Source organism: Kwoniella botswanensis, chromosome 1, assembly GCF_036426115.1.
Source record: "Kwoniella botswanensis chromosome 1, complete sequence".
Classification (NCBI taxonomy): Eukaryota; Fungi; Basidiomycota; class Tremellomycetes; order Tremellales; family Cryptococcaceae; genus Kwoniella; species Kwoniella botswanensis.
In genome coordinates this window covers 11,262,375-11,287,302 of record NC_088599.1, presented here as the reverse complement: position 1 = coordinate 11,287,302, position 24,928 = coordinate 11,262,375, and the positions used below count along the sequence as shown (strand labels likewise).

Below are 24,928 nucleotides of genomic sequence, written 5' to 3'. Positions count from 1 at the left end.
AGACCAAACGAAGTTTGTCTATTTCGTTGAGATGTTTCGAGAGTCGTCGCTGAGATACGCTCAACGTATCTATCTGTTTCGTTTTGTGTTGAGATGGGCAGAGTAAAAGGTAGATGGTCGAAACTTGACGACCAGATATCGCACTCAAGAAGAAGGGGATCCCAAGCTTGTTGATGAGTATGCTTGTTTTGTAGTGTTACAGGAGAAGAAGAAGAGGGAATCAAGAAGAAGCAAAAGAGTGTATATTATTGTATAAGAATACATGGAAGAGGATGAAGATAGGGAGACAGAAATGAGAATACAATTTCACGAGATACCTCAGTCAGTATAAACATTCCAATGGGAATAGAGGCTAAGGGGTGTGTGTATGGGCTGTTGATGATGATGATCTGTGCTTGACTTGATACGATAGGGTCAATCATCTCGTTCCTGACCCTTTCCACCGTTTTAGTACCAGCTCACAGAGCACAAAGAGATGGTCCCGACTCACCTAGTACGAGCTATGGTCACCCATGTTGTGCTCATCACCATATCAAGCTTGATTCTTACCATATCCGGTGAGCCATATCCCACTTTCGACAGTCCTTTCGGCCAGAGATACGATGTGGATCATACAATAATTAGCACAGGAACGCTGAATGCCACAGCGTCGCCTGTTATATGCATGTGAGCTATCTTTGCTGTACCTACATAGAATACAAGGGATATAAGCTATGGGTCAGTTCTGTTTCGTAAACCTCGCCAAGGAACATCCGCGGGAGATCAAGATATTCCGTCCGGAACATATGCAGGAACCACCTTTCCTGCACTAGATGAATATGTATTTGTCGATGAATGCGCTTAGCCGCCGACTTTTCTTAATACAAAGTACGTTATGTGTCTGGGTGGGTGCAAAAGTACATGTACAGTAACTGTATCTTTCCCGTTGATCTCCTTATCGGTCAGTTGGTCGATCCCACTCTGAGCTCAGCTAAGATACATATCGTTCTGAATCAGATAAAATACACTGTACTTCATATATCAGCAGTTTCTCGATTTCGGTGGTCCTCGATTTCCCCCCACTCTATTCCCGTGTGTATCGTGGTCCAAGCGGAATTGATTGGTGTGACGCAAAGGAGATCAAAGCGTTAGTGGAAAGGTACAATCAAAGTGCAGGTAAAGTTCTTTTAGCTTAGGGTATCGAGTGCCACTGCCACGTCAGTATAACCCGTATTTACCCCTTGTTTTTCGGAAGAGCAAAGTCAGAAGCTTGGACTCTTTTCGTTAATTTGATACGAGCTGAAATGATCTTCAATCTCAACTCTGGCCGAAACGATCCTCAGCAGCCAAATCGCTTTAACATAAGTATCATCCAATCTGAAACGCTCAGTAACGTAGGACCTGTATCATCCACCTCCTTACCTGTACATCGCAACGTTTCATACGTGGAGATTTTATCATTGTTTCCCAGTATTTCTCACGCCTCAAACCCTCAAACCGTAGATTCACTTCCGTTATCAGCTTATCGAGATAGGCATTCTTACGCACGGATATAATACATGATTCTCTTCACTGAATCCTGACGTGCAATCATCTTTATATACAGGCAAGATAGGTTAACGACTATTTAAATGTATTTTCTACTTCTTCTTCATATCTCGATTGGGATCGGTGTTGCCAAGGTTACAGCTTAGAGTTTGGGAGGAGCGGGCTGGAAAGCGGCACCCTAAACAAGCATAAGCGTTAGCGATGCTCGTGATATATATAGGAGAAGAGGAAATGATGGAGCTTCCAGCATGTTGCAGGAATCCAGTGAATAGATCTCGATGAGAAAAGTACAATACAACTCACCTTCTCGATGGATGGACCAAGCTCCTTGACGGCAGCTTCGAGCAGACCTTTCTCTACATCATCAAGTTGACCGATAGGAAGGATTTTCTCGATACCGTTGGGCTACGAGTTTACCAAATTAGCATGGCATTTCCTAAAAGGTGTCTGTATAACGATGACAGGTCACTCACTCCAAGCTCAATGTTAACAGAGAAGTAGTCCAAATCAGCTCCAATTTCCTTCTTGATAGCTTCACCACCAGCATCAGCAGCGAGGTTGATGTATGATTGAACGATCTTGCCCTTCTTTCCACCGAAAGCAGCATCGATGACGTAGTTGGCGAATTCAGCTCCGGCTGTGTAAATATATTAGCTTGAGTCGGATTGTCAGGACTGAAAAAACGACCAAGCTTACCTTGAGCCATCGAAAGAGTAGCGGAACCAGCACCGTCTGCATCCATCACATGGATATTAGCATTATCCATATGTATATCGCACCAATCTATGCGTAGCTCACCCTTAGCTTTGACAACTTCATCACCACCGAATTGGATTCGGTTTACCAAAGCATCTCTCTTCTCCTTGTCGGCCAGGATCTCAGGCTATGATAGCAGAGTTTGAACTCAGCTGACGTCGGCACACAGGTATAAGCGGAACAAGCAAGCTCACGATGGCAGGTTTAGTTTGAGAAAGCAAAGGTAAGATGGTAGCACCAGAGTGACCACCAACCACTGGGATGTTGTATTTTTGAGCGTCGGTGGGTTTACCGAGAACTGAAGCCACGAAGGTAGAAGCTCGGATGACATCGAGGTGAGATACACCCAAAAGTCTGCAAATAACAAGCATGAGCCTCCTCGTATCGCTTACAAATGTAGTCAAGTCAGAGCTCACTTCTTGGGATCGAAGACACCAGCTTTCTTGAGGGTCTCAGCGAAGACTGGAACAGTCGAGTTGACAGGGTTAGAGATGACCAAGATGAAAGCTTTTGGTGCGGCGTTGGCAATAGCTTGAGCGAGAGTTGCACAGATACCGGCGTTGACCTAGAAAACCATCAGCTGTCAGCATATTTCGATTGTACAGACAAATAGCTGACGAGATGAAACTTACTTTCTGTAGATCGAGAGGAGAGTATGTCCGGTTGAATTGAATCAGCATTTGCCGTAAATTCCCACACATATGAAGAACGATGAGAACGTACGAAAAGATCATCACGTGTCATACCTGGTTTTCTAGGTACACCAGCTGGGATAACAACGATATCGGCTCCCTTGAGAGCTTTCTCAGCTCCATTATCGGGTGGGAGATAGCCTGTTACTTGAGCTGGAGTAGGAATGTGGGACAAATCGGCAGCAACCTGATGAATCGATGGACGTCAGCGCGATCGATACAACACGCAGAAGCTGACAGGTGAAAGAGTCGGTCATAGTAAACAGGACAAAAGATATGCGATCGGAGTTGACGGACGAAGAACGCCAAGAGAGTAGTTCAAATTCCACTTACACCTATGGCGTTGACCACATCGTAGAGGGCGAGCTCAGTGATGATTGGGTTGAGCTTGAGGAGCAGAGAGAGGGGTTGACCGATACCACCTAAATTACGATCACGACTTGATCAGCGTATATTGACAGGATGGTATATGTTCACTCACCGGCAGCACCGCAGACTACAGCTTTGACCATGTTGAATGATTATCTAGATATACTGTGGAGAGCGAGAGAGCTCGTCAGCATTGGAGCGTGTGCTTCTGCTTGTGATGGCAGTGAGGCTGTGATAGTCACTCACTATGTGTGTATGGGGTAAATTGGTAAGCAGCTAGAAGATGATGGAAGAAGAAAGGATGGGTGATGATGATTGGTATCGAAATGGGGATGTATGGTATGGTATGTATATGTTATGTGAGTTGCGTGTACTCTTGTTGGTCTAATTGACAGCGGAGTCCCCATATCTACTCCAGAAATTCGAAATTGATTTAAAACCGGTCGATCCAAATTCGAAAATCGTCACTCGCACAATCGAAATAACCTGCAGCTGACTGTCCCCAATGCAATAACCGGACAATCAGCCGAGTGATTAGCTTCGACCACGTGGTTTATCTCCGCTCGTCCTCTGTATAGCCACATCATGGTTCATGTTTATCATCCTGGCACTTCCGATCATTTCAAGCTAAAGAGGTCTATCTGCCATTGCGAAAAGAAAAAAGTTGAAAAGATGGCCAGGTCATTTTGCGTGATATCATCACCGTATCAGTTGAAATAAGCATAGATCAGATCAGTCAACATGGACAGCTATCAAACTCCCCTCTCCTCGTGAGCTGCACTTTTCATCTCTATGCTCTATGCACAGCTCCTTTGACTGACTTTACGTGACGGGACAGCCGATATGCATCCAAGGAGATGTCCAAACTCTTCTCTTCAGGTGTAAGCTGATCGTTCCCTTGTGGACGGAACACTTTAGCTCATATATGCTTGTAGACCAGATTCGGTACTTGGAGAAAGCTATGGCTCAACCTAGCTATCGCCGAGAAGGTTAGCTATGAAACATGCTACTAGGTCATAATACTTCAGCTGACTTCTATGTCACTTAGGAACTCGGTCTCGCCATTTCTGACAAAGCTATCGAACAGATGAAAGCCAATTTAGACCTTGATGAAGCTCAGATGAAAGTTGCTGCCGAGGAAGAGAAGAAACGACGACGTGAGTACAACCATTGTGAGATTATGGATTTCATATGGCTAATGAGGTGCAATCATAACAGACGATGTCATGGCTCATGTCCACACTTTCGGTACTGTCGCTCCTGAGGCTGCCGGTATCATCCAGTGAGCTGTTAAAGGCCTCAGGTGGAGGATTTTAGCTGACATGTGGTATAGCTTGGGAGCTACTTCCTGTTACGTCACCGAGTAAGTCCATCATTACTCAGAGGTTATCCCCCCTCCACTTCAATTGACAATACTGATACTCCATATTAGTAACGCCGACCTGATCTTCCTTCGAGAAGGACTCGACATCCTCCTTCCCAAACTTGCCGTCGTCATCTCTCGATTCTCCTCCTTTGCTGAGAAATACCGTGATTTACCTACATTGGGATTCACTCATTTCCAACCTGCTCAATTGACCACCGTCGGTAAACGAGCGACCTTATGGATTCAAGAGTTATTATGGGACTTGAGAAATTTGGAAAGAGCAAGAAACGATTTAGGTTTTAGAGGTGTGAAAGGAACGACTGGTACTCAAGCTTCCTTTTTAACGCTTTTCAACGGTGATCACGATAAAGTAGAAGCATTAGACAAAAGAGTGACGGAATTGTTTGGTTTCCCATATGCTTATCCCGTTACTGGTCAGACTTACTCTAGAAAGATCGATGCGGATGTTTTGGGACCATTGTCAAGTTTCGGTGCGACCGTTCATAAGATCGCTACTGATAGTGAGTATCAAACCTCCAACGCACTCAGGTCATCTTGCTGATGGTAGAGGAATCACATAGTCCGACTCCTTGCCAATCTGAAGGAGATTGAAGAACCTTTCGAAAAAGATCAAATCGGTTCATCAGCTATGGCTTACAAGGTGGGTACATATATAATATTTTACAGATATCCTGTGCTTTCTGACTCTCATCAAACATGTCGAATCTGCGAAAGAGACCGATGCTGATGACTTTTGGTGTTGTATACAGCGAAACCCTATGCGATGTGAACGAGCATGTTCTCTCGCCAGACACCTCATGGCAATCTACCAAAACACCTTGATGACCTCTTCCGTTCAATGGCTCGAGAGAACATTAGATGATAGGTGAGTCGCATAACCCATGCTTTCCTCAAATCCTATCATCCGGTACACCGTTCCCAATTCTCGCTGCCCAATAGTCGGTCACTAATATCCATTGGTTGTTTAGTGCCAACCGAAGAGTTACCATCCCCGAAGCCTTCCTCACAGCTGATATCCTCCTTACGACCCTCCAAAATATCTCCGAAGGTTTGGTGGTCTATCCTAAAGTAATCGCACGAAGGATCTCTCAAGAACTTCCATTCATGGCTACCGAAAATGTCATTATGGCGATTGTCAAAGCCGGTGGAGACAGACAAGAATGCCACGAGAAGATTAGAGTATTATCTCATCAAGCTGGATCAGTGGTCAAAGAACAAGGTGGAGAGAACGATTTGATCGACAGGATCAAGAAAGATGATTACTTCCAACCTATCTGGAACCAATTGGATGATCTGTTAGATCCTAACACGTTTGTTGGAAGAGCTCCAGAACAAGTGGATGGATTCGTAAAGGATTGGGTCAAACCTGCTTTGGAGAAGTACCAGGATCAGTTGAAGAACGTAAAACAGGCTGAATTGTCTGTATAAGGAGGAGACGAATCGAAAACGCAAGTTGTTTGGGATACGATTTCTGCGGTACATTTGGGTCAAAATTATGCATTATCTCTTTCAGGTTTATCATCTGCAGTGTCAGTACCAGTGGACATTGGCTTAACCGCACTTTTGCGTTTCATGGGTGACTGGTTGATTTTACCTATACAATGCATTCTCGCAATCTTCCTTATAAATCTATCAATTTGTATTGGCCTACGCCTGTTCAGAATACACCTTGATTGTCTTATCTGCACCACCCGTGATCAACCTCGTACCAGTCTTATCGAAAGTAGAACAGAATACACCCTATAATATCCCAAAATTAACATCAGCTAAGCCCTTTGGTCGAGTCACCCGGAAAATCAAGCAAACTTACAGCTTCGGCATCCAATGAACCAGGTTGAGGAATATCCTTGAGATGTTGGAACGGTAAACCAGTTTTGTAATCCCATAAAGTCAATGAACCGTTATCCGCTGAATATACCATATCATCATATCAGCATCTCGTCTTACCTTCTGCACTAGATATGAGATACATGAACTCACCACCCGAGAACATGACACCTTCAGTGTTCAAACTCAAAGTATTGATAATAGCTTCATGACCGACGAAATTATGCACGAAAGTTCCTTCGGGGCATTTCCATTTCTTGATGTTGTTTCCTCCTGAGCTTGCCGATGCGAAGGAGTATTCGGTCGGATGGATAGCCAATGCTCTGACGGATTTCTTGTGGTGCGTGAGGGTCGTCATGCATTTACCTGCTGCCAGGTCCCATAATCTGGATCACGCCATTGAATTCATCAGCGTTACTTCTTTAGGTTGAGTGAGGTAAAGAAGATTTCTGATGTTGCTGATAGGAAGTGAATAATGATAACTTACCGAACAGTCGAATCCATGCTTCCCGAAATGATCTGAGGATCAGAATCCTGCGTCTTCACATCTGCTACCGTACTGGTATGTCCAGTGAGGGTGAAAATATTTGCTCGACTTCGCATATCCCATACCTAAAAACAAGTCTATCAGCAACAGTTAGATAGTAAAAGAGTAAACATTACTTACTCGAACACTCGCATCTCGACCAGCCGTTACGAGAACGTCAAGGGTAGGGTGAACGCTGTTATATACGTCAGCTGACCGGTACGAAAACGAACGGATTTTTTTTTCAACTTTGACTTACGATAAGGAGTAGACACCGGAGAAATGACCATGATAATGCCTGATAACTTTGTTCGTCTCTAAATCCCAACATTTGACCATCTATCAGAAAAAGCGAGATCAGCGATAAGTTGCATTAGTGTCGTCAGAGGACAAACAAAATCGAGCTGACCTTGTCTTCAGCACACGAGAACAGATAAGGATGTCGATCCGAAACAGCTAATCCTCTAATTGTGGAGATATGACCAGTCAAAGATAATTTCAACTCTCCACTCGCCAAGTCCCAAATCTGTGCGACGACCATTCATCGTCAGCTCCGTATACAATGCCTGTGACCATGGATGGATGGATATCGAGCTCACCTTCACTACTCGATCTCCTGCACCAGTAGCGAACCATTGATTTCCTGGATCGACAGCTACCGCTCTGACCCAACCCATATGACCCGAAATGACTCTTGTAAGTTTCCCTATGGGTTATATCATTTTCCAAATTAGTTTCTATACCAGAAAAGCATGCATATTTGGCCGGACGAGACAACACAAGAAGTATGATGGATCGAGAGATTGGAAAATAAAAACTCACATTGTGGGTGATATTCAGGTTTGACTTCCCTTGCTTCCTTCTTCCTCATCAAAGCCTGCGATAACCTAGACGACGCATGACCACCTTCCGCTGCGAATCCTTGTTGATGTCTGAATTTCACTAGCGATCTAGGTTCAGCAGCGGGAGCAGATGTATTCGATGATCTACAAAACCAGGTCAGTCAAAAAACGGATATTATCCTACAGACAGACACTTACGATGTAGCAGCTTCAGGTCCACCTATCAGCTTCTGACCAGCTTGAGGTCCAGGTGCCGATGGGCCGTTGCCATTAGCAGCGGCAGGTCGTTTGGGTCCTGTAGGTCCTTGTTGACTTGCCAATATAGGTGGAAGTGTTTGAACATCTTTATACTCTGCTGCTAACTTTGAGGCGAGCTTGATCTTGTTTCTGCACAAGACCACTCATGGTCAGCGCAAAGACTGATATGGTGCACCCCCAACGCCATGAGCAGAGTGGATTGTATACTAGACTGAGACTCACGCTCTAGCCAATCCATCATCGATGGAACTTCCTTCTACACCATATACAACCCTCGTTCTCTTCGTACTCCTCCTTACCAAATCAGCTAAAGGCGGTAAACCATTTGCAGCAGTGGACGGTCCCGCATTACCGTCTGTCGATGGGAGGATCGAGGTCGACATGATGTTGATGCGATGAATGGATGATTTATCAATAGGCTAACAACAGTATTGACTTTTCGATGTTAGTAGACAGAGAGAGTCATTTGTTGCATCAAGAACGACATGACGACGGAATCAAAATCCACATGAACGAAAGTGGCGGAAATCACCACAGCTACCCCTCCCTTATCCCCCCACTTTACTTTCGATCTTCTTGTTCATCATCATCATGGCTCAATGTTATGGCTTGATCAATGTGTGCTGCCTTTTAAAGCTTCAGGACAAGATGCGGAGCTGACACCAACGTCGGAAGACTCTTGGCAGCGTATTTATGCTGGACCATCACCATCAAGGAGAAGGACGACGGCGATCACAAGAGCCACCAACCCTCAGGGCAATCTGCTAATCTTGTTCCGAGCGAAGCCATGACTATGGGCTTGTGCTGACTACCGCAATGCAGCTCGACGACGACCCTCCTTTGGGTCACACGCGCTAATTGATAGCACTCAAAACAATTTACTTTGCTCTTGACGATCTGACCGTCCTACACCCACACTAGCTGAACTATCTTATCGAAATCTTCGCTGACTAAACGGATTTGACGGTTGTCAGATCAAGCTGCGTTGTGCTTAGACGATCAATCGCGACGCCCCCATCAACCATCCCAGAGATGCTAGTTACGCCCCTGATGGTGACGGTGGCCGCCTTGACTACGCAGATCTGGGGCTTTGATCTTATCAAGGGAAATCTAGGTTTAGATCGAGGTCTTTGTTCAGCTTTGATCGCGAAATCATATGGAGACCCGACTTGGGACCTCGAATGCCCGGCTGGAGATACAGTATAAGAACACCAAGTAACATGGCTACATCATCCTTGGATCCACCTAGAGCAAACACTTCTCTTCCTATCTCCTATTTACGTGCAATACCAACGTATACCTCAGAACAATTTCAAGGATGTCTCTTCAATCTTTCAGTATCAATAGCCTCTTCGGAGTCAAGGGCAAGGTGAGCCTCTCGCCGATATGTACTGTACTGTACAACAGATCTTGCTCACATCCTTGCCTCCGTAGGTTGTCATTGTCACCGGTGGTGGTACAGGTAAGACCTGTCAACTTCATTTGATGTTCTTGAAATTCATTGCACCGTAAACAGGTATCGGCCGAGCCATCGCTACTGCCCTCACAATCAATGGAGCCAAAGTAAGTTCTCTCTGCATATATAGCAGATTTCTGACTGAATTGCCTTACTGATAGGTCTTCATTATCGGAAGACGATTCAACGTAGTAGAAGAGACAGCCAAAGAGCTTAACACGGCTGCTCAAGGAGCTCAATCAGGTGGTGAATGTATCCCTATCGAAGGAGATGTAGGAACCAAAGCTGGAGTTGTAGAAGTATATGAGAAAGTATCCAAGTTTACTGATAAGGTGGGTTTGCTCATGGCTCTAGTCCATTGAAAGGCAACATGATCTGATTGATCTGTGTTTAATTATAGCTCGATTGTCTTGTTAATAATGCTGGGTTCTCTGCCAACTGGAGAGTCTACTCGGATGATCTTGTACGTACCCTCGTCATTTTCCGTGGCTTTTCCGCTCAGCAGATCGAGCGATGATATGTCGGATAGAACGATCCCACCAAATTGGAAAAGATGCTTTGGTCAATCGAAGAGTAAGTTATACTGTCCTGCTGCATCTGTGTAGACAGTACATACTTCAGCTTGATTGGCTGATGGAATCAAACACTTCAGTGTCGATTTCGCCAATATGACTGCCATCCACGTTTCCGGACCTTACCTCCTTGCGGTGAAATGTATTCCCCTTTTCCAAAAGTCCAACGATGCATGCGTTACCAATATCACTTCCCTTGCCTCCCATTTCTTGAACAGGTGAGCAAGTTCTTTCGCCTAGTGTGATGAGCTTTACTGATACTGGGTGATGTAGGGCTTGTTGTGAATTTGCTTATGCTCAATCCAAAGCTGCAGGTATGCCCAACTTTCATTTCTTGGTCCATGGTTGATACTGACTTAGTCATAACGCGGTAGAAACCCACCTTACTGGACTTATGGCTGCTGGTCTTACACCTTTCAAAATCCGAGTCAACTCTATTGCACCTGGTAAGCATCATACTGTCATCAGTCATCGATCAGTCTTGCTTTTCTAGGGCTGAAGTATCGCCAATCTTCTTAGGTATATTCAAGTCCCAACTCACTACCGGTACGACCGATCGAGAGGCCCCGCTTTGGTCTATCCAGCAAAACCAGCTCAAGAATATTCCTAAGGGGTAAGTGCATGCCCGACTTGCACTGCACATATCTCCTTCCTCGGCAGAAAAGAGGATATAAGTTCATGTCAAGCGAGAAAATCTAATTTATTAATTTATGTAATTGGCCGCTAGTCGAGAAGGTCATTGGGAAGAGATCGCAGGTGCTGCCTTGATGTTACTCTCCCCTGCTGGTGCTTACACCACCGCAGCGAATATTATTATCGATGGTGGTTGGAGACTTGTAAGTATTGTTCACATCATCGCCAATCTGCGAAGCTCATGACGCTGATGAGATTGATTGGTATTGTCAATAGTTTACCTCGGCTAACGATGTTCAATGAGGAAAGGAGAAGCAACGGCCGGCGGGGAGTTTGATATTCATAAGATGTGATAGGTGTTGCTATGGCCGAAGAAATTGAATTGCTTGTTTATCTTGTTAACCGCTCCCCGATCTTGTATCAGGCTAATACTTACTGAACTCACCCACTCGATCGTATCTGTCAATAAGAGACTTATCGCTATCCAGGTCTGAGTTCCATTTTTGGTGACGTGATTTGGACTCGTCCCTCAAATTTATCTGATTTAGCTTCATGGCGTCCTAACACTGGGATAGTTGAGAAAGCTGAATAATCCACCCATCAAAATGCCCTTCGGTCATGACCTGAACCAGTCGGCCATTGACCACTCACTCTCTTGAGTGGTTTATTCCGCTTAATCAAGTAATGTCTCTCAATCCTATGCATACACGACCGAATACATATATATCCAGAAAGAGAGTACTGAGGATGTCAAATGATGCATGAACTGTTAGTCTTATCGATCATATACGCTGACCATGTCACTCTCATGGTTCGAAGTTGGTAATCTCTTTTCAGTCAAGGGGAAGGTCAGTCGGTTCAGTCCATCTTACGTTATTAAGCCTTTTTAAGCTTAAAGCTAAAGACGAGTTAATTTACTGAAATGTGTTTTTGCTTGATGCTTGATAGGTAGCGGTAGTAACGGGCGGAGGGACAGGTGAGGCTTTTTGTGTTCATTTATGGATGTTGGGATGACCGCTGATCTCCTTTGGAATATAGGTATCGGAAGAGCTATCACCACTGCGTTGGCAGTAAACGGTGCCAAGGTGACTGCCAATCTCATCCATACATCCAACTTTTTACGGTTTTCTGATAGGTGCTGTAGGTTATTATCATAGGTCGACGACTTGCGATATTGGAAACCGCCTCGAAGGAGATCAACGAGCACGCCTCCAAAAATGGGGGTCAAGTCATTGCGATCGAAGGTGATATAGCTTCAAAGAAGGGTATCGAAGATATTTACGACAAACTCAAAGCGTTGACTGATAAGGTTATTACAGCTATTTGGGACAACGTTTGAAATCTCATTCTTACTGATCATACGTTTTCTAAATTTCAGGTCGATTATTTGGTTAATAATGCTGGATTCAGCTCGACGTACAAGGTTCAAGCGGACATCGTAAGTTACCGTGACCTTAAATTGGCCAACGTTTTCATGATATAGAGTAACGTCGAAGCTGATACGGTATTGGTAATGTTGTGTGACAGAACGATCCAGTCGAGTTGGAGAAGAAGCTATGGTCTGTCGAAGAGTGCGTTTTCCAAGCACATACCAAACATAACCATGCTGATCTTGATCGTATGCAAACAGATCTGATTTCGTCGACATGGCGAAATATTTTATGTCATCACCATGGCTTCTTTCAGTCAAGTTGATCCCCTTCTTCAAGTACTCGAGTGACCCTGTGATATCCAATATCACTTCTTTGGCGGGATTGAGTATCGAGCGGTGAGCTAATTCTTAAGCCCACATCTCGTAACGTTATCCGAAATCATCTGGCTGATGAGGGATGATGAATTTGTCTCTAACGTAGAATCCTCGCTCATCCAGCTTATGCAAGTGCGAAAGCAGCTGGTATGTTCCAGTATCTTCTCTCAATCAACGTCAAAAGGATAGAAGTACTGGGATGTAGACTGACGGATTATCTTCATTCGGTAGAACTTCATCTCACACAACGAATGGCTGCCAACTTCATTCCATTCAAGATCAGAGTCAACTCCATATCTCCAGGTCAGTCTGGTTTCTCTGTAACATGCTATGTTGATCCAGTGGCAAGCGTACTCACTAGTGATGGCTTGTGGATAGGTCTATTCAGATCACAATTGACCACTGGATCGAGTGAAGTCGACGCTCCAGTCGCACCTATCATTGAACAAGTCGTAAAAGCTCTCCCTGCTGGGTATGTGCTGTTTCCTCTTTGTATAATTCTTCTTATCCACCAGCTGACGCCTTCGGACCCTTCAACTTATGGATATAGACGAGAAGGTACGTGGGAAGAGATTGCGGGTGTAGCTCTCATGCTCGCTACTCCTGCTGGAGCACATATCAACGGGATTGATATCCTTGTTGATGGAGGTGCTAAGCTAGTGAGCACACATTCTCCAATCTAGTATCACATGTCGTACAGCTTCTGACCTTTGGTTTTTGAAGGTCACGTCCGCCTAGATCTGACACGACAGAGGTTGACACATCATTTAGAATAAAATTTGATAATTGATGCATGATATATGACACTTAATATTCGTTATTCGACTTTACAACATCAATATGGTTCGACACGTTAATGATTTTTCGAAAAATCTATGCTACAGGCTGCCATCGAGTATCTCTTCTCGTGTGGAGATAAATCTCCGCCCTGTCTGTTCTTGATTTATGCAGGGTCCACTCGCCGCCTCTACCAGGGACGATATTGGATATCTATATAAGAAGCGTTAATAGGATCAACCGGGATGAGAAGGGTTTTGACTTACCATGTATCTCTTGCCTTCTTGAAGTGCTCCGTCTCCCAAGGCTTTGACATCCCACACGTTCAACATTCCCACTCTTAATGGATCTCTGTTCCCTAATTGGGCATCGACTACCCGGATCATCCTAAAATCGCGGACATCTCGTTTGGGGCATAAAGTCTAGACAACACATGATGAGCTTGCGCATATACACCAAAGGAACCAAACAGCTCACCGCCAGCTCCGCTTCCATCTCTATTTGCTTATCTTGCATCTCTTGCATTATACGCATATTGGCATAACTGGCCAAATGGACGATCTGGTAGGTCGACATGGTTCTGAGGCAGATCAAAGCATCTTTGGCTTCGAGGAGTGTTTCATAATCATACTCCACGGAATCAGGTGGTTCACCTACGGCGTATATATCAGCAACTGTGCAACGTGTAGCATTTGATATATTCAGCACTCACAACTGACCGGATCACTCTCTTCAGCCGATTGGGCGAGCAAAGATGCCAGATCTTCCATCTTCTCCATCTCTTTGCGCATCTTATCTGCGAGTCGGGTCTTTTCACCTTCATATCGTTCCTGAGGGGGCATCAGCGATGAAAAACAATTTCAGAAGAGATCACATGAAGTAAAGATAGTCCAAGGAAGTATAGGAGGGGAGGGCAACCGGGTCGTACGATCGATGGATGCATGCACAAGCATATCAGAGAGTCTGTGACACTCACCATCCACTGGTCTCGCCTGATCTGTTCCTCCTCTTCACCCCATGGCGGTCCATTGCCATTTGTGAACGCAATGGGAAATATCTTCTCCAGCACCACGTCAACTAGAGTGATCACACCACCGTCTACTGAAAGACTCGATAATGACGCGATGAAAGGTCGAGGCTGTTTACCTAATTTCACATGCCACCTGGCTAAAGATGAAGAGTTGCCTGTTATGATCAAATGCGAGCTGTTCAACGCTTCTAGGACATCTTGACCATCGTTCCCAGATTCGAGCTATAGCGTCACAATCAATCCACCGGCCATAGGATCATGGGTAAATTGCGTACCTTGGCTCCTGAAATAGCGATCTTTCGTCCGACAGCGAGTCTACCTTTTGTTACAGCTCTTTGAAGACACGCATCAATCTGAGCTTTGATGCAATACCACCCATCTGTTAAGTCCAAGGAGTATTTTGTCTTGCCTTCTACCTGAGCTTGATGGATATCAGAGATGACAAGGATCATTGGAAGACCAGGGGATGAATCATGTTCTTGTATTCGTTTGATGATTGATCGTTCGGCGGCACCAAATTCTCTCTCATATCTATCAGTGGTCCAATTTAGCTTCACACAAAGGTTGGAATCGTAGACAGCCTACTTACCTATATTTGAGCTGATTGATCACCTCACTCCAACACCATTTCTCCTGGAATATCTCCGGTCTAGCCTGAACTTGTCCAGCTAACTTCCACAAGATCTGCGCCCAATGATTCTCAACCCATTTCGCCTTGGCGAATTCACATCCATCCGCTTGCAATAGAGTCAAAGCGTCTGCATGACCGAGTAAGGAATCGTCTTCAGCTAAGAATCGGTAACGGGGAGCGGTATCAAGGTCGATGGCAAACAGATCATCGGGACTGTCAGAACATCAGCTACGTGCACCTCAGTCACGGATCAAACACGGCTCACATGTTCATCTCCCTTAATTCGTCGATACCATAGTATTGGGGATGAAGAAAGGCAGCATTGTAGTCTTGACGATGCGAAGGTGCTATATTAAAGATCAGTGAATGTGTATATCAAGCTAGAGGAAGCACTCACGTTCTAGATCAAAGACAGAACGGTAATGGGTGACTTGTCGCCGAGTCGAAGGTCCGGGATCCTGAATAGAAGCAGGTAATATTGATGTCGAAGCAGAGCCTGTCTTGAAAGGAGTCGAAAAGCCTCTCTTGAATTGCCGTTGAGAGGGGGTTGAGCCGAGTCCAATTCTTCTAATCGGTCCGGAAGGTGTTTTGATCTGTATAGGTCTTTTGCTCGAAGCCAAAGAAGCAGATGAGTTGCCGATGGGAGTACGAAGAGGGGTTGACGTCTGAGCGAAGGACGATCTCTGACGCATGAAGGGTGTTGTTGTTGGCGAGTTGGCTCTGACAGGTGTCTGAACTGGAGCTTGGGGTCGAGATCGGATGGGAGTTGCCATGTTAGTATCAAGGTCGTTGAATAGATGAGCAACAGCAGCTTTGCTGGCGTTACTCAGAGGGGCTGCTTCTTTCCCAGAGGCTGACTTGAACGAGGATGAAGGGATCGGTCGTGGCTGATTCTCTATCTCAGACATGTATGTTTCTGATGGCAGAGTATTTGTGTTGTTGTTTGAAGCTGATGGGTTTAGACTTGAAGCTGAGTTGAAGGCGGAAGAAAATTGGGGCGTACGTTCTGAAGGTGTATTATCGCCATCGAGGATACTCATAGCTTTCGCGACAGCAGACTCGCTAATCTTGGGAGCCGCTCCACCAGATGCAAGCGAGAAGCCTGATATCTGTGGGCGTGGTTGAGGTGGAACAGAAGTCGAAGCAGAAGGTTGAAAGCCTTGTTCGCGGTCGACTTCTTCAAAAAGCTTAGCTGCAAATTGCATCGAATTGAGCGATGGTGGCGCGAGACGTTTGATAGAAGTAGGGCGAGAAGGGGATCCACCTAACTTGGGCACAGAAGTAGAATGTTGAAATGATGTTGAGGGTAAGGATGAGGAAGGTTCTTCATCCATCGCTGTCGCTTGATCAATCTCGTTGAACATCTTTGAAGCTCGTTGTAATGACTCCGCACGAGGAGGTGCCATATCTTTCCCTTTACCAGTTTTGAATCCTACGTGATTAACTGGAAAGTCTATGGTTGGTTCGTCGAATGGAGGGAAGTGATCTTCTTCTTCTGGATCACTGAGACGAGGTTTCTTAGCTGGTTTATTCTGTTCGAACCCATCATCCATATCTTCTCCAGCCCAGATCTTGTTAGCTTTCGCTATAGCTTCTTTTGAAGGCGATTTTAACTTTTTACCTCCAGCTGTAGCGAACCCTACCATCTTGGGTATTTCCACATCTGAATTCCCACCGAAACCAAAATCGAATTCTGGTTTATTGGGATGAGCTTCCTCGAAGGATCTATCATTACCTATATCTTCATCATCGATATCTCCGAAATCATCCAAGTCATCTGCACCTAGTCCACTGAGCAGGTCACCGACATCTGTAGGGAGGAACGAGTCCGGTATAGCGTCGTTGCCTTGATTGGGAGATTGAGGGCGTGAAGTGGGATGGGAGGGGGGTCCAGGTTGTTGATGAGACGAGGAAGAAGGTAGAGGAGTGAAGTGGAATTCCTCTGTGACGAGGGGCATTGTGGGAACTGGTCCTATCTACTTGTTGAGCATATGGTATGATTGATATGTAAGTGTGAGAGAGAGAGGAAGATGAGAAGGATGAGAGAGATGAAATGGATGATGATGATGACGGTGTTTTTTTCTTCGTCTAGATAATGTTGTTGACAGTCGCGTCGGATCGAGTGTGCTCTGGGTTACGTAAGTCGGGTCGATCGCCGTGAAATAATTTCAAAAGTGATCTGAATTTCAGCAATGGTCTCTTGATGAAATGAGGAATATGATAAACCCCAGGTTTGCATGGTAAACAACGAAAAGACTGAGATAAACAAAGACAATATGACTGGTAAGTCTTCCGGGGTATCGCGACGAGAAAATGTCCCAGAACTGATCATATGCTGTAGCTACAGATCCAAAATTACAAAAAGCCTTGAAGGAATGTCAAAAGACCGTCCTTACCTCTCTCAAAGCCCTTACCAACGCCTCTAGCCCCTCTCCAACTTCGTCCTCCGATATCCCACCAGCACTGGGAGACGTACTCGGTCAACTCTTGGCTCAATTGAGACAATCCATTACAGCTTTAGGTCTATCTTTCAATCCTCCTATTACTATTGACGCTGCGATCCAACAGCTAGGAAATCTATCTGAATATATCGGTAAACTCATTTCATGCGTGTTACTAGCTACCACACCCTCAACGGAACTTCTAGCTGAAGAGTGGAAAGAAGGATTAATAAGTGTGGTGGAAGAGACAAATAAACATATTCAAGTGTTAGAAGAAAATGGGGATTATCTAAGTTCGACAGGTATAGTTTGGGAATCCATTGATAACCTGTTGAAAGATCTATCTAAAGATGAGTCGTCAGCTTTGAAGAGGAGATGGAAGATTCATCAGAGTACAGTGAAAGATGCTTGGCAGGAGTTCAAAGAATTACTAGAATGTACCTCCGATGATAATGGAAGAGAGGATGAGATTGAGAATGAGGACGGGGAGGATGGATGGGATGAATTGGATTTGGGTGGTGAAGCTTTGTCTGAAGAAGAGAGAAAGAGAGCAGAAGCCGTGAGTATCGCTGCTATATACTACATAAGCTGCTCGAGAGACCGTTAGCTTACAATTAATCTGTGTTCGATATTTCAATAGGCAAAACCTTTACTCGCACTTCATCAGATCCTTCATTTCACCATCCCCAAATTCCTGGATCAACTCAACCAAAATGATTATCGTCCAATATTACAGATATCAACGGATTTTGTGAATGCGTATGATAATGCAGTATCGTCAATGCATCCAGAACAAGATGAATCAGAGATAGAAGAGGCTCTGTTAGAAGTCGAGGAGGTATCAAGGAAGATGGCAGGTATGATCAATGACAAGAGTATAGAGAAATGGACAGATATGTTAGATTCCGAAAGGAAGAAATGGGAAGAAAGACGTTTGGATCTGAGTAGTCTGAAAGATGCAATTTGAGTAGGGTGTGTATATGCATAATATATATATATAATCCAGATCAAACAAATGCTAAAAAATGATAATCGACTCAAAAACCATCAAAATCATACTGATCCGTTTTAGGAAAGAAGGGTGTACAGTTTAATTATGTTTACTCGTAAATTTCGTTGACAATACCAGTACCGATTGTCTTTCCACCTTCTCTCAGTGTGAATCTTGATCCTGGTTCAAGAGCGATATCATGTACCAAATCACCGATCATCTCCACGTTGTCTCCTGGCATGACTAATTTCTCATGAGCACCTTCGGTACCGTCTGGGAAAGTGAGGGAAACAGTGACATCGGTAGTTCGGATAAATAGTTGGGGTCGGTAGTTGGCCATGAATGGAGTGTATCGACCACCTTCTTCCTTGGTGAGGATCTGTCAAAGGATGCCGAGTCAGTATATTCATTTCATGACTCAAATAAAGCGCTTCACTTACATAGAGTTGAGCCTTGAATTTCTTGACTGATTTGATAGAACCAGGTTGTACCAAGACCTGACCTCTTCGAACTTGCTCTCTCTTGATACCTCGCAAGAGAGCACCCATGTTATCACCGGCTTCACCTCGTTCAAGTTCCTTGTGGAACATTTCTAGACAGATTATCAGCTTGAATCCGAAAGCGGAATGACAGCTGACTCACCGATACCAGTAAGGGTAGTCTTGAGTGGAGCACCCATACCAACAATCTCAACTTCCGAACCCTTGGTGATGACACCTCGTTCTACCTTTCCGGTAACGACGGTACCTCGACCGGAGATCGAGAACACATCTTCAACGTACATCAAGAACGGTTTGTCAAGATCACCTGTGAAGTCAAACCCAATCAGAAAAAGTCTCTAGGCAGAACCGAGGTATGACGTATTGACCTACGAGCGGGAAGTTCCAACCATTCATCCGCTTTCTCCATCAACTCCTTAATCTTGTTGGCACCTCTCTCTGGGTCTTTTCCTTCCAAAGCAGCCAAAGCGGTACCCATGACGATCGGAGTTTCTTCACCTTCAAATCCGAATTCTGAAAGTAATTCCCTCATTTCCATCTCTACCAACTCCAACATTTCAGGATCATCAACTTGATCAACTTTGTTGATGAATACCACCAATCGCTTGATACCGACCTGTCGAGCGAGCAACAGGTGTTCCCTGGTTTGAGGCATTTGTCCATCGGTAGCTGATACGACGATGATGGCTCCGTCTAACTGAGCAGCACCAGTAATCATGTTCTTGATGTCTAAATGATACTTTATTAGCAAGTTTCCGAATGACAGAATACTTAGGTGGGAAACTTACAATCGGCGTGACCAGGACAATCGATGTGGGCATAATGTCGGTTAGGAGTTTCATATTCGACGTGCTGAACACAGACGAATCAGTACATATCCCACAATACATGGGTGGGGTAGGCTCACAGCAGTGGAGATGGTGATACCTCGAGCCTTTTCCTCTGGAGCTTTATCGATCTGAGAGTAGTCCATGAATTTACCACCACCTTGCTCGGCGAGGTATTTGGTGATAGCGGCCGTCAAAGTGGTTTTACCATGATCGACATGCTGTTCATCCTATCAGCTACGACGTTCTTGCGTATCCTACAGCTTCACATGTACTCACTCCGATTGTACCGATGCTAGTACAAGCTATCAGCGGCAAATTCAACAGAGCAAGGTATAGGAAACTCACTTGAAATGGGGCTTCTTTCGACTGAATTTACCACCAGCTTCAGCAGCGTAACCTCTGGTAGGTAATCTCCTAGGACATAAAGCTACAGCTCTGAATCGTGGAGTAGGGAGAGGTTTGGTAACGAGAGTTCGGGCGAGAGGAACCGATGGTCCAGCCAAAGGTCGAACAGCGGCTATAACATCATAACATCACGAGAGGAAGATCGGTTAATTGGTCAGTCGATTTGAAAAAGAGAGGATCATGGCTCACCTCGAACTTCGGTAGTTCTAAGAGCGGAGGAGAGTCGACTTTGAATGGCGTTTCGCATCATTTTGAAGGGGGGTGATGGGGGTCAATCGAGATGATTGTTTTGATGAGATGGACAGCGAAGATAGGTAGGGTGATCACTGAAATCGCAACTTAAAAAGTCCAAAAGTCAAACCCAAAGGAAGGAAGGGAGGAATGGAAAAAAGATGCCACAAAACCAGAACCGGATATTTCCGAGAGACAAACACATGGTTGACACGCGATTAGCTGCCCTTGGGATGAGGGTGTGTGGAGGGTGTCCATCCCTTTGTCTCCTACCTGGAGTAGAGTAGTAGCCTTCATGCATCCTCACCCCTCTGCTTCATCCTTCTATCGTGTTTCCCGCCCATAGAGCTGCTTTAGATACATCAAAATGGAGGAAGAATACAAAGAGATCCTAGAATTCGCCTATGAGCTGGCTGAAAAGGTAAGTAGATCATCGATAATTGAGGAAAGCTCGGCGGAACGCTTGTAATTCCAGGCGACCGACATGATTCTCAAAGGGTCAGCGGCAAGGTGGACCAGTAAGAAGGATGCAGCAGCTAAGATGAACTCTGTTGACGTGAGTGATCAACTCCTGGGTCAAAGCACATGCCGCTTACGCTCAATGATATAGCTTGTTACGGAGACCGACCAAGCTGTAGAAGATATGATCAAAGCTGCTATAGCTGAGAGATATCCTTCACACAAGTTGTAAGTCCATCAAGCACCTACTCCAGCTGATATGTTAGTATTGGAGAGGAGTCTCATGCTGCTGGTGATCGACCACCCCTCACTGACGAGTATACCTGGATTGTCGACCCTATTGATGTGAGTACTATCAAAGCGGTACTAAGCTGACAGTCAGGGTACCATGAAGTAAGTCAAAAGCCTTGGCGTAGCTGACTGGCAGTTTCGTACACTCGAAGTAAGTCTGGAGAGTGTCCGAATGTTGTGCTGATCTGTTAGTCCCTTCGTAGCTTGTTCGATAGGTGTGACGCACCATTCTGAACCTGTAGTAGGAGTTATGGCCCTACCATTCTTCAACCAGATCGTGAGTTGTAATGTCGCTGGAAAGTGCTGATTGAGCCTAGTTCTCTGCTCGACTTGGCGGAGGTGCCTTTCTGAACCGCACTACTCCTCTTCCTTTGACCGGTGGAATCCCTCAACCTTTGACCGAGTTATCGAAATGCATGATCGGGACTGAATGTAAGTCAAGTTCTATGTAGACAGTTCATGTCATTTAGATGATGTCTCTCGCTTAGGGGGAGGTGATCGATCCCAACAATGTATGGCGAAGAAGACCGAATCCTTGTTCAGGCTTGCTGGGGATCCCACCAAAGGTGTTGAGGGCGGTAGAATGGTTTATGCCCTTCGAAGTGAGTTCTGGTTCTCTCTGTGATTCAACGAAGGCTGATCAAGTTTGAGTAGCCCTCGGAAGTAGCGTCTGTACCATTGCTGCCTTAGTTTCAGGTCAATTAGACATGTATTGGTATGCCGGATGCCAGCCATGGGATGTTTGTGTGAGTCTAGCCTTGTGATCCTCCTTATGAACGGAACGTGGTGCTGATCAAATCATTCAATCATGTAGGCCGGTGCCATCATCGTTTCTGAAGCTGGAGGCTTTTTCTCAGGAGGCAAAGATGCATTCTACAATAATGCTCCGATGGGAGAAATTCTGATGAGCAGGAGATACGTGTTTGTCAGGCCTCTTCCGGACTCGGAGGCAAGTATCTGCTCGGTCGATACCCTTATTCCGCGAAATAGATGCTGACGTGGATTCTGTGGATAGACGGAAACAAGAGAGCAAATTCAACGTCGTTTGGTGAAAGAGCTTTATGAGACTGTCATCGAATGGACCAACGAGGGTATGACCACTTGATAGTGGTCTTGCTTCCCTGTTACAATGCCTGTATCTTCAATTTGCCTCTGCTAGTCGCTTCCTATAGATATACCATCATGTAAATAGATACCTTGCATGCATGCATCAAGCATGAAAAACACATGGAGCTGTTCGGTGATCCGAGAATTTTAACCGTGCTCGCCTCTGTTGCGGGGTCTCCATGTTATTTGCGATGGCGTGATCACCATATTTTGGGAAGAGTGAGCGAGAAATGACGCTGTACATCACCAACTATTCGGAAATCATCTGTCAGAGATGGATCCGCAAGCAGATGAGATAGAAAGGATTTATAAGGTAATGAGATGTATAACCATGAGCTGACAATCTATATATCACCTCATTGCGTTTGACAGGAATCACCCTCTGACTCGAATATCTTTGTGGAATTACCTTACCTCTACCATGCCACCCAGAGCGAGCTTACCTCGTTCAATCCAACTCCCTTCCAACAAACCAACATGGAAACCTCCTAAACCACATTTAGCATCCTATCATCCACCTTCGCCCTCATCTTCTTCTGCTAGTAGTACGAACCATTTCATACCACCTGTTTCACCTCAATTACCAGCCAGGAGGAAACCAGCTTTCAACCCTGGTGGGTTCGGATTACAATCCTCGCCTAAGCCTGCTCCCGCTCCGGGCTCATGGAAGGGTAAAGAGAAAGCCAGGGAGGCACAGCTGGAAGAGATCAGGAAGAGGGATGAGGAGATCAGGAGAGACGAGGAGAGGCTGGAAGGCAGAGAGAGTAAGAAGGATGGTAAAGAGGAAGCGGAAGCTTGCTATGTCGTGAGTTGATATTTCTTAATGTGTCGAAGAATTAGAAAAAATTTAAGTACGGTACATCGACGTCGATTTTGTCGTTTCCATTTGTTATGATGGTGACTGTACTAAGGGAGTATCATAATAACACAGCCACCACCCGCTACACTCCATTTTCACTCTACCAAAAACCTTCCACTCCTCTACTCTCCCCACCCCTTACCACCCTTTCAAATAGCCTACGAAACGTGGGGTACCCTCAATTCCGCTCGCGACAATGCGATCCTCCTTCATACGGGTCTATCAGCCTCTTCTCATGTTGCATCGGGTGGTAACGACGTATCTTCCTCGACCTCCTCAAAACCAGGTTGGTGGGAAGATTTCGTCGGTCCTGGAAAATCAATCGATACAGATAAATTCTTTGTCATCTGTACTAATGTCCTGGGAGGATGTTTCGGTTCGACTGGTCCATCAAGTCCTTATCCCCCAGGAGATGGTGAGACAAGATGGGCAACGAGATTCCCAATGTTATCTATCCATGATATGACAAGAGCACAATTTGATCTTCTGGATCATTTGGGTATAGAAAAACTGTATGCTAGTATTGGATCTAGTATGGGTGGGATGCAGAGTATCTCCATGGCTTACATCGCTCCTGAGAGGGTAGGAAGGGTGGCTAGTATCTCTGCTAGTGGGAGATCGGGATTGAATGGAGTAGGAATGAGATATGCTCAAAGAAGTGGTACGTGTATTTCATTAGAGTAAATCGCGTTGTGAGTGCTGACTAGTTGAGATATAGTCCTTATGGCAGATCCGAATTGGAATAGAGGGTTTTACTATGATGGTGTACCTCCTCACAATGGGATGAAACTGGCAAGACGTGAGTAATTCTCTTCAATCACTGGATATGATAGAGTGGACAGCTGATCATATGTGCGATATCTCGTAGAAATTGCTACGATCACTTATCGATCTGGACCAGAATGGGAACAACGATTCGGACGTCAGATGCTCTCCGAGCAAGAAGCCGCGTTGGACTCAGAAGGAAATCCAGATGTACCTAGACTTAGTCCCGATTTCTTGATTGAGACGTATCTCGATCATCAGGTGAGTTTGTGACCATACTTGTCCATACACAAAAATATAAAATAGCTCACGAATATTTGTCATATCAGGGCGAAAGATTCTGTCTCACATACGATGCCAACTCTATGATCTACCTATCCAAAGCGATGGATCTGTTCGACATGTCTTCAACAGCATTAACATCCCTAGCGAAGAAATTCAATTCTGCTTATCCCGATTCCAACCCTTTCCCTTACCCTTCCGATCCAGTCGGGATCTCAATCTCATCCTCGAAAAACACCGCTCAACCTGCATCCGAGCAAGATAGAGAAGCGTTGGAGAAAGAAACCAAGAAGAAATTGAAAAGATTCATACCCACCTCCAAATCACCTCATTTATCAGAACTTTCACAAGGTCTCAAACGATTAAAGGATATACCAGCTTTGGTATTGGGTGTCCAAAGTGATGTTCTGTTCCCCGTCGAACAGCAAAGGGAACTTGCAGATGCGCTCAAGTTGACGGGAAATGAGAATGTGACGTACTACGAATTAGGTGGGGTATGGGGTCATGATACGTTCTTGTTGGATGTTCAGAATGTTGGTGGAGCTATTAGAGGATTCTTACATTGATTAAAAGAAAGATAAATTTCGGATTGATACCTCGCAACAGTATGAGGCTGGTGTGGTGTCAGTAGAAGGACAGATGATCACATGGATAGGTTGTATGTACTGCAAAATTAAAATGCTAGATTCGAAGAAAACATTAAAAGGTATATGCATACTTTTACAAACAAATTACCA

At 45.0% G+C, this 24,928-nt stretch overlaps 10 protein-coding genes across 10 annotated transcripts; 6 read left to right on the top strand and 4 right to left on the bottom strand.

Annotated features, from left to right (window-relative positions):
* Positions 1-1,669: 1,669 nt before the first annotated feature.
* On the bottom strand, positions 1,670-3,487 carry L199_004248 (malate dehydrogenase, NAD-dependent; the record flags this gene model as incomplete). The annotated part of the gene is made up of 10 exons (XM_064889976.1): positions 1,670-1,705; positions 1,831-1,932; positions 2,001-2,164; positions 2,224-2,259; positions 2,326-2,410; positions 2,478-2,637; positions 2,700-2,848; positions 3,007-3,162; positions 3,309-3,397; positions 3,457-3,487. The coding sequence occupies 10 exons, from the start codon at positions 3,485-3,487 to the stop codon at positions 1,670-1,672; spliced, it is 1,008 nt and encodes a 335-aa protein (XP_064746048.1).
* Positions 3,488-4,085: 598 nt separating this feature from the next.
* Positions 4,086-6,159, top strand: L199_004247 (adenylosuccinate lyase; the record flags this gene model as incomplete). Its single annotated transcript, XM_064889975.1, has 10 exons — positions 4,086-4,114; positions 4,183-4,225; positions 4,280-4,333; positions 4,393-4,501; positions 4,563-4,626; positions 4,678-4,707; positions 4,777-5,231; positions 5,292-5,371; positions 5,481-5,596; positions 5,700-6,159. The coding sequence occupies 10 exons, from the start codon at positions 4,086-4,088 to the stop codon at positions 6,157-6,159; spliced, it is 1,440 nt and encodes a 479-aa protein (XP_064746047.1).
* A 219-nt stretch (positions 6,160-6,378) lies between these two features.
* L199_004246 (pre-mRNA-splicing factor PRP46) lies at positions 6,379-8,567 on the bottom strand (the record flags this gene model as incomplete). Its single annotated transcript, XM_064889974.1, has 11 exons — positions 6,379-6,471; positions 6,542-6,639; positions 6,712-6,944; positions 7,046-7,170; positions 7,226-7,280; positions 7,344-7,423; positions 7,494-7,610; positions 7,684-7,790; positions 7,907-8,070; positions 8,125-8,313; positions 8,407-8,567. The coding sequence occupies 11 exons, from the start codon at positions 8,565-8,567 to the stop codon at positions 6,379-6,381; spliced, it is 1,422 nt and encodes a 473-aa protein (XP_064746046.1).
* Positions 8,568-9,502: 935 nt separating this feature from the next.
* Positions 9,503-11,148, top strand: L199_004245 (uncharacterized protein; the record flags this gene model as incomplete). The annotated part of the gene is made up of 12 exons (XM_064889973.1): positions 9,503-9,553; positions 9,619-9,646; positions 9,701-9,747; positions 9,802-9,972; positions 10,041-10,103; positions 10,170-10,213; positions 10,293-10,430; positions 10,486-10,526; positions 10,587-10,658; positions 10,732-10,825; positions 10,940-11,048; positions 11,122-11,148. 12 exons carry the CDS (start codon positions 9,503-9,505, stop codon positions 11,146-11,148), a joined length of 885 nt encoding a protein of 294 aa, XP_064746045.1.
* Positions 11,149-11,642: 494 nt separating this feature from the next.
* L199_004244 (uncharacterized protein) lies at positions 11,643-13,330 on the top strand (the record flags this gene model as incomplete). Its single annotated transcript, XM_064889972.1, has 11 exons — positions 11,643-11,697; positions 11,884-11,930; positions 11,990-12,154; positions 12,224-12,283; positions 12,373-12,416; positions 12,476-12,613; positions 12,699-12,739; positions 12,824-12,895; positions 12,971-13,064; positions 13,143-13,251; positions 13,316-13,330. 11 exons carry the CDS (start codon positions 11,643-11,645, stop codon positions 13,328-13,330), a joined length of 840 nt encoding a protein of 279 aa, XP_064746044.1.
* A 135-nt stretch (positions 13,331-13,465) lies between these two features.
* L199_004243 (uncharacterized protein) lies at positions 13,466-16,988 on the bottom strand (the record flags this gene model as incomplete). Its single annotated transcript, XM_064889971.1, has 9 exons — positions 13,466-13,582; positions 13,636-13,791; positions 13,847-14,022; positions 14,082-14,199; positions 14,346-14,621; positions 14,675-14,930; positions 14,989-15,243; positions 15,296-15,377; positions 15,428-16,988. 9 exons carry the CDS (start codon positions 16,986-16,988, stop codon positions 13,466-13,468), a joined length of 2,997 nt encoding a protein of 998 aa, XP_064746043.1.
* Positions 16,989-17,267: 279 nt separating this feature from the next.
* On the top strand, positions 17,268-18,438 carry L199_004242 (uncharacterized protein; the record flags this gene model as incomplete). The annotated part of the gene is made up of 3 exons (XM_064889970.1): positions 17,268-17,313; positions 17,378-18,030; positions 18,112-18,438. 3 exons carry the CDS (start codon positions 17,268-17,270, stop codon positions 18,436-18,438), a joined length of 1,026 nt encoding a protein of 341 aa, XP_064746042.1.
* Positions 18,439-18,571: 133 nt separating this feature from the next.
* Positions 18,572-20,447, bottom strand: L199_004241 (translation elongation factor Tu; the record flags this gene model as incomplete). The annotated part of the gene is made up of 9 exons (XM_064889969.1): positions 18,572-18,841; positions 18,903-19,054; positions 19,105-19,269; positions 19,335-19,691; positions 19,751-19,814; positions 19,870-20,010; positions 20,069-20,084; positions 20,138-20,309; positions 20,387-20,447. The coding sequence occupies 9 exons, from the start codon at positions 20,445-20,447 to the stop codon at positions 18,572-18,574; spliced, it is 1,398 nt and encodes a 465-aa protein (XP_064746041.1).
* Positions 20,448-20,795: 348 nt separating this feature from the next.
* L199_004240 (uncharacterized protein) lies at positions 20,796-22,283 on the top strand (the record flags this gene model as incomplete). Its single annotated transcript, XM_064889968.1, has 9 exons — positions 20,796-20,849; positions 20,904-20,984; positions 21,039-21,115; positions 21,293-21,329; positions 21,496-21,610; positions 21,667-21,780; positions 21,833-21,924; positions 21,993-22,127; positions 22,194-22,283. 9 exons carry the CDS (start codon positions 20,796-20,798, stop codon positions 22,281-22,283), a joined length of 795 nt encoding a protein of 264 aa, XP_064746040.1.
* A 423-nt stretch (positions 22,284-22,706) lies between these two features.
* Positions 22,707-24,757, top strand: L199_004239 (homoserine O-acetyltransferase; the record flags this gene model as incomplete). Its single annotated transcript, XM_064889967.1, has 5 exons — positions 22,707-23,090; positions 23,217-23,805; positions 23,863-23,943; positions 24,013-24,170; positions 24,239-24,757. 5 exons carry the CDS (start codon positions 22,707-22,709, stop codon positions 24,755-24,757), a joined length of 1,731 nt encoding a protein of 576 aa, XP_064746039.1.
* Positions 24,758-24,928: the final 171 nt, after the last annotated feature.